A 14,138-nucleotide genomic window follows, 5' to 3' on the forward strand; every position below is an offset into this window, starting at 1 on the left:
CAAAGCCGAGGATGCAGCCAAGGCTAAGGGGGTGGTGCAGGAGATGAAGACTGAGAAATTTGTTCGCTTCCTGCATTTCATGTTGGACTACAGTACCATCTTATCCAAGTGCTCTACTGATTTTCAGCATGATAACCTAAACATCACACGAACAAATCAGTTAGTTGAGAGCACAACATCACGCTTACTCAGCCTAAAAACAAAACCAGGAGAATATCAGAAAACCTTGGACACAAAGTTCACAGCGAACCAGGATGGTAGCATTTGCTACTGTGGAACTCGGCTAACAAAAAGTCAGCGACCTGCTAGAAGAGGTGAGGGAACAGACAAAGACACCTTTGGTGCAGAGATCCAGAAGATTATTGACAACACAGTCAAGTACATGGACAACAGATTTAAAAATCTCCACGAAAAGCCTCTCTCTTGTTTCAAGGTTTTTGACCCTTCCACTCTTCCCTACCCCAGAGAAGAACTAGCAAATTATGGGGATGAAGAGGTGGATTATCTTGTCACACATTTTGCCTGTTTGCTAGATGCAGAAGAGAAAGAGAAAATTCCACAAGAATGGATGGATCTAAAAGTGTGGCTTGCAGAACGCCGGGGTCGCAAAGTAGATTGCTTGTACAGAGATCTCCTCTCTGAGAATCCAGAACATCTCTCTCATATCTTGTTGCTGGTGAAATTAATGCTGACACTTAGTCCATCGACAGCCATCTGTGAGAGAGGATTTTCTTGCATGAACCGAGTGAAGACAACACATCGTACCTCTCTACACCCTAAAACACTGAATGACTGCATGCAACTCTCCATTAATGGGGAAACAGTTGAATCTTTTTGCCCTGACAAGTCGATTCGTTTCTGGATGTTTTCTGGAAAAGGTTCAAGACACCTGGATCATAAAACCCCGACAAGAACAAAGAGCAGTGAAATGGAGGGCAATGCACAGGAAGAGAAAGCTGATGAAGGAGATGCTATGCCCTCAACGTCGAGTGGCATTTTCTCATCCGAGACTTCAGTGGAAATTTCAGATTCAGGATCTGACACAGACTAATTCATGTTCTACACAGTTCTAACAAGTTCACAGAAAATTCTGTTTAATTAGAACCAGATATTTGAGTTGATTGTAATGTTTACACAGTTGTTGTAATTTGTGTTTTAACAATTTTTTGATTGATGTTTTGTTTCCTTTACAATATTATACAATAAAAATAATCTTTTTTTATTCGGGCTACTCAAATTTATTTCGGGCTACCAAAAACTAAAGAGTGCCTGCCCGAAGGGCTACCAGGGATTTTAAAATTTTGCGAGCCCTGGACTGCGAGAAGCATGAAGTCTGTGTGAGCCAGCCTCGAGGGGCGGGTTCACAGGCGGAACGAACGAGGAGTAAAATGTGTGCGTGTGTCTGTGAGAGAGAAAGAAAAGGTGGGGGCGAGTGACCAGCCTGTGCATGTGTGTGTGAATTCCTGGATGACAAAAGAGGGAGGAGAAGTAGCACTTCTGTTAATTCTGAGTCTGTAGCAGAGGCTTCTTCAACCTCTCTTGTTGTGAGTGCTTTTGGAGTAGCATTAACTGCAACAAAGCTCACATATTCTTCAGATTCATGCTTATGTATCTCTTTTGACGTGGTGTCAGACAGCAGTCTTGACAGTGAATCCGCAATGTTTTGTTTTCCCGCGATGTGCACTACTTTAAAGTCATATGGTTGCAGTCTGAGAACCCATCTTTCTATGTGTGCACAAGGTTTAGATTTCTGGCTGTATATGACCTCTAATGGCTTGTGGTCTGTGATGAGGTCAAACTTCCTGCCATACACATATGATGTAGTCTCTCACATGCCCACACCAGTGCTAGGGCTTCTCTTTGTGTTTGAGAATATCTTCGCTCACAGTCTGTTAAACTCCGACTTACGTAGCACACTGGTACCTCTTCTCCATTCTGTATTTGTATTAGCACTGCGCCCAAGCCTACAGGGCTTGCATCTGCTATGACTCTGGTTGGGGCTTCTTTGTCAAAATAGGCTAGGGTACCTGCTCTGGCTAACTCAGTCTTTAGTCTTTCAAATGCTTGCTTTTGTTCTGGCCCAAATGTAAACATAGTTTCTTCTCGAGTTAAACGTCTTAGTGGTTCAGAGAGTGTAGCAAACTGTGGTATGAACCTGCTACTGAAGCCTACCAGTCCAAGAAAGCTTCTCACCTCAGTAGCATTCTTCGGTTCTCGGGCTTCCACCACAGCTCTCACTCTTTCTTCAGTTGGGCCGATGCCTTTCTGTGTCAGCAGTATTCCCATGAACACGAGTCTGTCCATGTTGAACTGACACTTCTCTGAGTTTAGTGTCAGGCCACAGTCAGAGAGTCTCTTCATCAGAGCATGCAGGCGCTTATCATGGGTTTCCTGGTCTGACGCGTGTATGATTACATCATCTGAAATGTTCTCAACTCCTTCAATGCCAGCTAGTGCATTGGCAATCTCATGCTGATATTGCTCACTAGCTGATGAGACTCCAAATATTAGCCTTTTGTACCGGTATACTCCGTTGTGCACTGCAAATGTAGTTATCTGTCTTGACTCCGGGGTAAGCTCTAGCTGATGGTATCCCCACTTGAAATCGAGTTTGGTGAAGATTGCAGAGCCGTTTAGTCCTTGCAAGATTTCATCCACAGTGGATATGAGGTATCTTTCCCTGATTATTGCCTCATTTGCTTTTCTCATGTCTAAGCACATTCTGATATCTTTGTCACATTTCTTTGGAGTACCACTACAGGATTTACCCAAGGTGTAGGTCCTTCTACACGTTCTATAATGTCCATGTCGATTAGTTCATTGATCTTTTTCTCCAATGCATCCCTCAAATGATAAGGTATGCGCCTCAGTGGCTGTGCTACTGGTTTCACATTTGGATCAATGTACAGGCTGATCTGTTTGGTGTTTAGCTTTCCTACTCCTTTGAACACTTTTGGATACTTTTCTTTAAGAGTGTGCTTTAAATCTGTGACAGCGTGACATTGACATTGTGACATTTTCACCTATTTTCAACACTCCTAACTTTATGGCAGTCTTTTTCCCCAGGAGTGGTTCACCATTACCTCTAATCACAATAAATTCAGCCTCTTCAGTCCTGTCACCAATCTTGATTTCACATCTGAATGCACATTTAACCGTGAGTGCCTGTTCTGAGGAATATGCATATAAATTCCTCTGCTCTTTGGGTACATATGAGTGACATTTTATCTTTTCAGCTTTTAGCTTTTCCGATATGTTTTCTCCCATCACATTACTTGTAGCTCCAGAGTCAACTAACATTTTCAACTCTATTCCCCCAACAGAAAAGGTATGTTTCTCAGGTACATTATCATCATTCACAGTAAATGCATAATCATCTTGTTCAACAGCATTCACATTTTGTTTCTTCTGTCTTTTTGTACGACACATTTTTGAAAAGTGGTCCTTACCATTACACTTGTGACATGTTTGTCCTCGTGCTGGGCATTTGGGATCTTTGCCCATGTGGTCAGTATAACCACACCTGTAACCTGTCTGTCTGTTTTATTATCATCTTTCATTTTTCCTTTTAGTCTGTTGTTCTTCTCTTTCTTTGCTGTAAAAATCCGGCTGATGAAGGATACAAAAAAAAACAACAACAGCAATAGAATAATATTAAACACAAAGTGAACCCGTCTTCCTTCATTAAATAGGTTCTTTTAGATGTTAAGGAGGAATTGACTTAACCAGGCTGGCGGAGAATGAAGACAACCGGACACCTGCGGCAGATGGGGAATCAGTGAACTTTTATTGAGACAGAGACAACCTCTCAATACAGCTCACATCAGGAGATTCCTCAGATTTGCTGTGAGGATGGGTATATATTCTCTAAAACTTACAGGAGGGGGTTGTGAGGAAAGTGCTGCATTAGCAGAAAAAACAACTCCATAAAAGGAAATCGGCCTTGGGTGTTCTAGTCTCTTCGCTTGCAGATATCTTGCACCTGCAGGATGAGGCGATCGCTTCTTATCGCTCTCAAGGCCAAAGTCGTGAGCACATTTTTATTACACAGTTGCACAGTAACTTTAAAGCTGAACAATATTTAAAGCTGAATAATGTTTGATCAGATTATATTTTCTTCAAATCCCCCTTTTGACCCATCTTAAATGGGTCAACACACAAAAATAAGTAACATTCAAAGGAACACAGAGACGTGTCGAAGCCTGGCTCGAAAAACTCCTCGGGTCTTATCATTTGTCTTTATCTGTCATTGCAGATGAGGAGAAAAGAGTCCAGGCACCACCCTGCCCAGGGGTCGGCTGCAAGCAGTCTCGGTTCCCGACGAAAGCAGTAACAGCTGTCCTGCACCCAAGGATACAACGAGTCAGTGCAACCAGGGTAGTGACACAAAATTAACAGTTCCTGTAACCCAGCAACCAAAAAGCATAAGTAATGATAAAAATGTGGAGAGTACAGAGTATACTATAATAATGAGAGATATAAACGTGAAAATGTGAAAGAATAAATCAACCGTAAAATAAACCCAGAACGGTAACTGCTAAGGACATTCAAAAGTGAATATGGTAAAACGTGAGGAAGGGGTGTGGAAAAAAAACAATTTATATCCAGTGGTGGGAGTACACATTCGCTCAGGCTTAAGTCCGGAGACCCTGAGAACATCGCTTAACCCTCACAACCCGACCAGACACAGTTCAACCAGATATATCCTTCAAGAGGAAGTGGGTGAGGGAAACAATTAATAACAAGCCTAATACAAAACACCACAGAGAAACAACCATTCTAGAAGCATTTAAACAAGAGAAAGACGATAATGTTCGTCACCCTCACGATCAGAGTTTTCATCATCCGTTGGCGAGGAGGTGGGAAGTTGACTAGCCAATAAAGGCATCTGCCGGGCGAGATCCTTATCCTCAGGAGTGAGAGCTGTAACAATCAGTCTCTGGAAGAGGGATCGAATGCATGGAATACAACAGCAACCGCAGGTGACTAGGACAGCAACAAAAACTGAGATGGAAACTAGGATGGAAGCTACAAGGGCCTTATATTTGCCAAACATGTTAAGCCAAGAGTCCCACATGGCAGTATCAACGCCCGAGTGTTCCTTCATTTTAACAGTAAGAGCTGTGAGACCAGTAATAGCTTTAGTGAGGGAACCATCAGGAGCTGTGTTATTGGGGATATAGGTACAGCACTCCTGACCAAAAAGGCTGCAGACTCCGCCTCTTTCTGCGAGGAGAAAATCCGTTGCGACCCTGTTTTGGAAAGCCATTAGGGAAGTGGCAGATAACTGTGCATGCACAGCTTCAAAACCATCTCGAGTGTAATTAGCCAACAGTTGCACATTAAAGTGAATGTAGTTAATTCTGTCTACATTCGCATTTATTTCAACCATCCAAAGTATCGAGGCCCATCCTGCTTTAACCTGGTCTCGCAGTTTATATTCATCGGGGACCCCACGGGGTATACCTACAGCATCAATATAGGTTGGATTATGAGCTGAACCTGGGATTAGAGAACGTTTAGAGCGGCGTTCAGAGGAGGATGGGAGGCCAACTTCGTGTAATGAGACCCAGGGCCAGGAAGCAAACAAAGACGCAACATCTTTGCCTGCCTGTCATTTCAGGGGGAAAGGGCCAAGACATGTTTACTTAGCTTGGATGTCTTCTAATAGAGGATGATGGGGCACAGAAAGGTGGTCCAGTTCCCCCCACCTCGCCAAGGGCGTGTTCTAGGAGTTAAAGAGCAACAAAAAGTATCAGTGACACAACTTTAAATGAGCTTTCAGCGGTTAAAACTATTGCAATGTAAAATGTAAATCTTAAAAACTCAAGCCAATATAAAAGCAAAGTCATAAAAGATGTTAAAAATAGAAAAATAAAAATGTTTAGTTCAGTATGAAGAACACCCCCTTTTGTAACCAGCCGGCTTGTAGGTTGAGTTTTGGCTCCCTCAAGTGGTTGGTGATGCTGTTGCAGCTCCTTCTGACAGGTCCTTCTGCACCTCTCTCAAGGTTCTTCCTGGTTCGGTGGCAGCAGCGCACTGTGTGTAATGAAACCAGGTGTCACCTTTCCCTTCGAGCCTGACAGCGTGGGAGGTCCGCTCTGTTATGCGGTAAGGGCCTGTCCAGCGAGGCTCAGCCCACTTTCTCTTTGTGACTTTCAGGAGGACGTAGTCCATTCCAGGTGTAGCCGCCTCTTTCAGCTCTTGCTGGTTTCTTTCAGCGACCTGTGAGGAATACTGGGCAACAAAACTGCGGAGCATGTTATAATATGTCCTCGGATCGAGGTCTGAATCAGCTTCATCCGACATTAACAAGCGAGAGGAGGGGCCAGGAAAAGGCCTGCCATGCTCCAACTCAAATGGAGTGTAACCAGAGGTTTGATTTACTGAGCATCTTATGGACATTAATGCAAGAGGCAATGCCTTAACCCAATCTAATTTGGTCTGTGCACAGATTTTAGCCAATTTAGTTTTTAGAGTTTGATTCATCCTTTCCACTTTCCCCTGGGATTGGGGGTGGTAAACTGAGCCAAACTTATGTTTCAAACCTAATGCGGCTTCAACCCTCTGCAGATCGTGGTTCCTGAAATGTGAACCATTGTCCGACCTTATGACCTCGGGAAACCCATGCTGTGGTATATAATGATTAATCAGACACTTCACCACAGTTCTACTGTTTTCACTTGCTGTCGGCCAGGCTTCTGGCCAACCTGAAAATGCATCCACAGCCACCAGCAGGTACCTGTAACTACCTACTCTGTCCACCATGTCTGTGTAATCAATGATTATTTCTTTCCCTGGGCAAAGTGGGATGGGGAAGTACCCTGCTATTGGCTTGAAGGCGGGCTTGATTCCAAATTGGTTGCACTCCTTACAGGTTTTAACCATGTATTTTGTCATGTCTTTTAGATAAGGGTGCCACCAGGCGGCTAAGTTCCTCATCATTTGTGCAGGTCCCACATGCCCCACTCCATGTGCCTCTTCCATTGCTGTCTGTCTGACCCCTGGCGGTAGAATGGGCCTTCCATCTGGGCCACGCCAAACATCTGTGTTTGTGGCCCCTCTTGTTACCCATAATGATTTTTCCTGGGGGCTGGCTTTGTCCTGTAACTCTCTGATTGTGGCTAGGCCTAGTTGTATGGGTGGTCTTTCTGGAGGGGGTGTGGCTTCTGGGTCCATTACCATAATCAGGGAGGGTAAGTAACCAGCTGTCTGCTTAGCTACTAAGTCGGCCTGTTTGTTACCTAATGCCACTAAGTCCAATCCGGCACTGTGTCCTTTGCATTTTACCACTGCCACCTTAACAGGTAACAACAGTGCTTCCGCTAATTCCCTCATTTCTATCTCATGTTTAATAGGCTTTCCGCTGGCTGTCAAAAAACCAGCTCTTAGCCACTGCTTGAGCTCCACATGCACTGCTCCCACAGCATAAGCTGAATCACTGTATATATTCACTTTCTGTCCCTTTCCCATCCTTAAGGCTTCAATCACCGCTCTCAGTTCAGCTCTCTGTGCAGACTGTTGTCCTGTCAACTGCTCTGCTTTCACTGTTTTCCATCTCATGTCTGTCTGTTCCACTATTGCCCATGCAGCCTTCAACGTTCCACTTTCAGTTCTGAAACAACATCCATCTGTGAACCAATCTTTTTCTGCATCCATTAGAGGTTCTGCCTGCAAATCTGGCCTGATTTTCTCCTGTACCTGCACAACCTCTTCACACATATGTGGTTCCCCTGATCCCATGTGATCAGCCATGTTTATGCCTTCATGTGAGTAGGTGATGTGTGGTGCTTCCAAAATGGTACTGAGGCGTCTCTGCCTGAGTGAAGTGAGTGTGAAGGCCTGTGAGGAGACGTAGGCCACCACACTGTGTGATGTCAAAATTTTTAGTGGGTGGTTCATCACTATGTGTGCTGTTTTCTGAATGATTTTTGCAAGTCCAGAAACGTGTTGTGTGCACGGTGGGTGGCGTTTTTCAGTGTTGTCAAGCATTACGCTTACATATGTCAACACTTTTCTCTCTCCCCCTTTTTTCTGGAACAGGATACCATTGATATGGGTTCCAGTTCCAGAAACATCAAGATGAAAAGGCAAAGCATAATCTGGCACAGCAAGGTCAGAGGCGACAGAAAGCTGTTGTTTTAACTTTATAAACGCCTGTTCTGTTTCTGTAGTCCATGAGAGGGGAGCAGAGAGGTTTCTCATGCCTTGTTCATTTACCAAAACGCGCAAAGGGGAAGTAAGGCCAACATAGTCTGGGACATAGGTCCTGCTGTAACCAGTCAGGCCCAAAAATGACAACATGTCTTTTACAGTTAGAGGTTTTGGATGGTGCAAAATGGAGTTCCTGTGTTCTGGGGACAAGGAAATACCGGACTGTGAGACCATGCGGCCTAGAAAAGAAACCTGTTTTCTTGCAATCTGTAGTTTGCTTTTGCTCACTTTAAAACCTGTGTTGGCCAGGTGGTGAAGTACCACTCTGGTGGCCTCCAAACAGATGTCAGCCGTGGGGGCAGACAGCAAAAGGTCATCCACATATTGTATTAACATACAGTCAGATGGTAGTGGGCTGGTTTGTAAAAGTTCTTTCAAACACTGATTAAACAGTCCTGGGGAGAGGGCAAATCCCTGTGGTAAGCGAGTGTAACGCCATTGTCGGCCTCTAAATGTAAATGAGAAAATGTCACGCAGTGACTCACGAAGTGGGAGGCAGAAAAAGGCATTAGCCAAGTCAATGCAGGTGAACCAGGCATGAGATGGTGGGAGGTTGGTCAAGGCAACATAAGGATTAGGCACAGGCAAAGTAGGAGTGCCAAGTAAGGCATTAATCCTTCTCAAATCATGTGCCATTCTGAACTTCCCCGTGCCTTTTTTCTCAACGGGTAGGATGGGCGTGTTCCACTTAGAGCAGGAGGGCTCCAAGACACCGGCAGTGACTAAACCAGAAATTGTTTCTGCAATCCCAGCCTCAGCCTCCGGTCTGTGTGGGTACTGAGGCTGCCACAAAGGGGTAGCAGATGACAGTTGAAAAGAGACTGGCTCCACATCAACTAAACCTACATCTGTGGGTCCAAGGGACCACAAACAATCTGGAAGAGAGTCGAGTAAAGGCGCAGCATCACAGTGGTCTGTGTGTTCTCTTCCATGTGACCCGCTGACCACTCCATGTTGCAGTGTTGAGGAATTAAAGCAATCATTTAAAATTTGGTATGTCTTGGTAGATGGAGAAAACAAAACCTGTGGGAGTTTTGTAGGTGTCCAGTCAGTGGCCGCAAGGGAACGTTTAACCATTCCACCCAGCTCCTTAGCCTGGTGTCCAGGATGTAAGGCCAGTGACACATGGGGAGCTGCCTCATCAGACATCATGTACCACTGTAATTGATCTGTTGTAAAAGTAACCGCTGCTGCCACTCCCTCCGGTGCCGCAAAAATGCACGACATGTTCAGAGACCAAGCCCGCCCCTCACACTGCTTTTGGAACATGTGCTGGTACCAGGTGGTGTCATGCCTGTCATAAAACAGTGTAACATGAGGTGGGTCAGGGGGAGGGACATAAGGATGTAGGAGTGAGAGCCACGGCCGCCATTGCTGAAAAGCAGTCCAAACTCCTGGTTCAGCAGGTGTTTCAACTTCCAATAATGCCCAGTAGATGTCAGCAGAGTCCGCCAAACAGGAGGAGGGTTGCAGCAGAAACTGACCACCTCCCTCTGGCCCATCAGAGCAGGGAAGTACAACCCCAGTAGGGAGAGTCACAGTTAGGCCTTGTGAAGAGCAGAGTATTGTGGCTCCTAATTTAATCAACAAGTCTCTTCCCAGTAAATTCACAGGCGCCTGTTTTGAACAAACATAGCTGTGTAACAAGGTCTGATCTCCAACCGTTGTGGGGAGGGGCACGGTGTAAGGCAGAGTTTTAGGTTCCCCAGATATGCCCACCACTGTAATCACTCTGTCAGTAAGTCTTTCACGAGCAACATCCTTAATGGTGGAGTACGTAGCTCCAGTGTCCACTAAAAAGCTGCTTCTTCTTCTATCTACAGTTATGGACAGCATAGGGTCCGCCGTTGTCCCTTCACCGTCCTGGGCAGTCTGTGGGGTGTCCTATAGCTGGGGACCACCCTCGTAGTACTCCCACCCCATCACAGGCATCTGTGGGGCCGGGGGCACTCCAACTAAAGCACCACGAGGTCCACCTCTGTGGCCAGGATGCTGATAGGGCCCACCACGGGCTCCCCTGCCTCTTCCAGCAGCCGGGTTCAAAGGGCACGCTTTAGCCCAGTGTCCAGGTTGTCCACACCGGAAACAAACATACATCTGGCCTCCCCTACCACCTCCCATCTGACCCCTTCCCCTGAAACCACCTCTGTTTCCTCCAAATGGGGAACCTCTCTGCCCATAAGGGGCCGGGGAGTGATAAGCACCATACTGGGGGGGCTGTGGATCAGTTGGCCATGGGTTCGGATACAAATCAGGGGCAACTGGACCAGGAGGGGGAGCCGCAGCGGCCACAAGCTGCTTTTTAGGCTTGTCACCTTTTCCACCCAGGTCGTTTTTAGCTTTCTGCAGCTGAACCTTCAACAGTTGCAACTGTAAATCTTCGACGCTCTCCGCTTTATCATCAGACTTAATCTGCACTTTATTAAGATTAAAAATCAAATGTTTCTTCCAGATTGCAAAGTCACAGTCCTGCAAATCAGGATTATCCTCCATTTTCTGGCTTACTGACTCCGGAATGCCCCTCAGCACCGCCCTTCTAAACCACATGCTCTGTGAACAAGTCCTACTGGGGTGATGACCTGTATGGTTCACCCAGTCTTCAACAGCCTGATTTAGATAATGGGTGGGATTTTGCTTTCCCTCCCATTTAAATTTCTGTAAGGTGCCTTGATTTTTGGGTGGGAATTGTTTGCGCAGGGCCGGTCCAATAAACCTCAAGGCCTGCATTAGTGGCACCTCGTTCTCATGCATGGTAGTACCCGCATTTTGTTCCAGGTCCGCTGCCTGAGATCGGGATGTGCACCTAGTTATAATAGCTCTAAAATCTCCCAGTGCGAGGTCCTGTCCAGCTGTGTATTTATCCAAACCAGCCAACCAGGCATTCCCTCCCTCCGTTATGTCAGGGAGTTTGTCCACTAGGGCCTGGACATCTCCGAATGAATAAGGTTGATACACTGGTCTACGTTGCGCTTTAGTCTGGACCAGGGGAAATATGCCTGGAGGCTGAGGCACAGGGCCCTTGGATCTAGTCTGATATCCTAAACTGGGAGGGGTAGAGGGGGGTGTATTGTTAAGGTCACTGAGTTCATCATCAGTATCCTCAGTTTCTTCCCCGCCTGGTGGGGTAGCAGTGTCAGCAAAAACGTGGGCTAAACTCATCTGTGTTTCCGGATCCTGACGGCCCACCAAAGACATGGTAACTGTGACATTTGGTGAAGTGCCAGGCTCAGTTTTTGCAGTAGCGGTCAGATCTCCTTTAACAGCGACAGGAGTGCTGGCAAAGGGGTTGGACCGGGAAAGAGGGGCTGACGCAACACGATTATTCACCTGGACCACTGACCTATGTTCATTTAAGCAGCTGCGTAATGCTGCTTCTTGATCAGTTAATTGCTGTTCAGTGGGTTCCTGTCTGTTCATTCGAACCGCAAATGGTGCGCTCGCAGGGGGGTCAGTTAGGCCCTCAGATCCGGTTCCAAAACAATGGGACATAGAAGAGGGGGCTCTACTACTAGCTGAGGATGTCGCCGACAGAGAGGAGCTTCCTGGGCAAAAATGCTTGGTATCTATGGGAGTTGGAGCTACGGGCGGTTCTTCTCCAATAGTCATTATTCCACCAGAGATATTAAGTACCGGATATATGCCTGCTGAGGGAGGAGTTGAGGCAGAATAGGGAGGTGGCTGAGACCTATTTTTCTTCATGTGTGGTTTTGCAGTTTCCCATAAACACACCCAGTGATTAAATTTAGCTTTGCGGCCTGCGTGCTTATCTGCTTCCTTTCTGTGTCTCACCCCGCTCATCACACCTGCACCTGCTGCTGCTGAGTTGGCTTCTTCCTCTTTCTCTTTTGCCTGCATAGCCTTATTCTGCCAAATTATTCCCCAGTTACCACTACTCCCCTCGTCCTTTCCCTTTTCTTTCATTAACCTTTCAGCTGTTTTCCTCAATGACTCTTTCTGCTTTTTTGCTTCTTTAGGCTGGTGTGTGGAGTTGATGACTGTCTCAACACATGTTAATTGTTCTCCCAATGTGCTAAGAATAACACCGGGACCCCAACCATCATCATTAGTTTCTCGATCTAATTCTCCATCCATTTTACTGTCAATGGAGGAGTGTTCTTTTATTGATTTTAAAGGAGAATTTGGGCCAGCTGGGTTTCTGCCTCTGTTAGGCACTAACAGCTGGGGCGCTGCTTTAAAGGTGAGTCAGCACTGAAATATCCCTTCAGGTGTTACCAAGCTTCTACCAAACCGGAGTCTGGCGGGTAACCTTGCCTAGAGCTTCCTGATAGGGGTGCTAGTTGGTTGTCACCTTGTTCACACGTCTCATTCACACTTCATACATTACCTGCAGTCACTCATTACCCTCCTTATGTATGTAATAAATGTGTAAAAAAAAAATTCTATGTGTGGTGTATTATTTTAACCAAAAGAGGAACCTAGTTCCTTTAATTGTGTAATCTGTGAACAACGGAGAACCAAACTGTCCTGCCCAGTGTTCCACAGCAAGCATTCAGCGTGTATTTATGTGTGTCCAATATCAAACAGAACATCAAAACATTTAAAACACTAAAATCATCGGGGTTTTAAGAAGAGATCCGTTTTCTCCTATTGATCAAAGGGACCCCTCCTTTGGACTCCAACCAGTACTTCTCCTTTTTAAGTTTTAGAGGATCTTTTCTAATAAAGTCCTCTGGGCCTTCCTAACCCTTCTGTAGTTTAGAGAATATTACTAAAAAATATTCTCAAGGCCTTTAACCTTTTAATTTGTTTAGAAAGGCGTTACTAATAAACCCTTTCAAGGTCCCAGACCTGCACTGAGGTATGTATCCGACACCGGAGAGCAACCCGTCGGCTGCAACCGTGGTCAGACCTCAGTTCACTCTTATCTTTATTCACTTATTCACTTATTTCTTATTCACTTATCTCTTATTCACTTATTTCTTATTCACTTGTCTGATTCTCAACAAGCCTTAAGTAAGCCAGACAATTTTGGTTATGAATTACTAGGAGTTTGGACACTAAGTATTTTTATAATGTTCAATATAGCAGAAATAAAAGGTCTGCTTACCTTGTTTTTGTGTGCACACAGCTTTTGTCCAAACTCCGTTCACTCAGACCACGGCCGAAGTCCTCCCATCCGTTCCAGTTGACCTGGAGCGGATCCTGTTCGTGACGCCAATTGAAGGATACAAAAAAAAACAACAACAGCAATAGAATAATATTAAACACAAAGTGAACCCGTCTTCCTTCATTAAATAGGTTCTTTTAGATGTTAAGGAGGAATTGACTTAACCAGGCTGGCGGAGAATGAAGACAACCGGACACCTGCGGCAGATGGGGAATCAGTGAACTTTTATTGAGACAGAGACAACCTCTCAATACAGCTCACATCAGGAGATTCCTCAGATTTGCTGTGAGGATGGGTATATATTCTCTAAAACTTACAGGAGGGGGTTGTGAGGAAAGTGCTGCATTAGCAGAAAAAACAACTCCATAAAAGGAAATCGGCCTTGGGTGTTCTAGTCTCTTCGCTTGCAGATATCTTGCACCTGCAGGATGAGGCGATCGCTTCTTATCGCTCTCAAGGCCAAAGTCGTGAGCACATTTTTATTACACAGTTGCACAGTAACTTTAAAGCTGAACAATATTTAAAGCTGAATAATGTTTGATCAGATTATATTTTCTTCACTGACCGTGTCCTCTCCTTTCTTTTCCCCGGCGATGCTCATCGCCGCCATCTGCTCCTCCACGCGTTCACAGTGTGAAGCCACCTCCAACGTGCGCGTTACGGTTAAGCCTTTACCCTCCTCAAGCAGCTTTCTCCGTACATATTAAGAAGTGCATTTACTCAGGATAGCGTCCCGTATCTGGTTATCATTGTCACCTTGAAAGTCACAGTCTTTTGCAGCTCGCCTTAAACGTGT

At 45.5% G+C, this 14,138-nt stretch overlaps 1 protein-coding gene and 1 long non-coding RNA gene across 2 annotated transcripts; both read right to left on the reverse strand.

The window, feature by feature from the left end:
- Positions 1 to 3,652: 3,652 nt before the first annotated feature.
- Positions 3,653 to 13,896, reverse strand: LOC146684873 (uncharacterized). The gene is made up of 3 exons (XR_014917120.1): positions 13,508 to 13,896; positions 13,283 to 13,377; positions 3,653 to 4,341 (listed from the first exon to the last, which is right to left on the reverse strand). It is a non-coding gene; the product is annotated as an uncharacterized LOC146684873 (long non-coding RNA).
- Positions 9,848 to 13,276, reverse strand: LOC146684874 (uncharacterized). The gene has a single exon (XM_085443515.1). The coding sequence runs from the start codon at positions 12,304 to 12,306 to the stop codon at positions 10,099 to 10,101; it is 2,208 nt and encodes a 735-aa protein (XP_085299641.1). The 5' UTR covers positions 12,307 to 13,276; the 3' UTR covers positions 9,848 to 10,098.
- Positions 13,897 to 14,138: the final 242 nt, after the last annotated feature.

The sequence above is a fragment of the Copadichromis virginalis genome, linkage group LG20 (assembly GCF_057382275.1).
Source record: "Copadichromis virginalis isolate Kocher_CV1m ecotype Utaka linkage group LG20, C_Virginalis_male_GT1.1, whole genome shotgun sequence".
In the NCBI taxonomy this organism is placed as follows: domain Eukaryota; kingdom Metazoa; phylum Chordata; class Actinopteri; order Cichliformes; family Cichlidae; genus Copadichromis; species Copadichromis virginalis.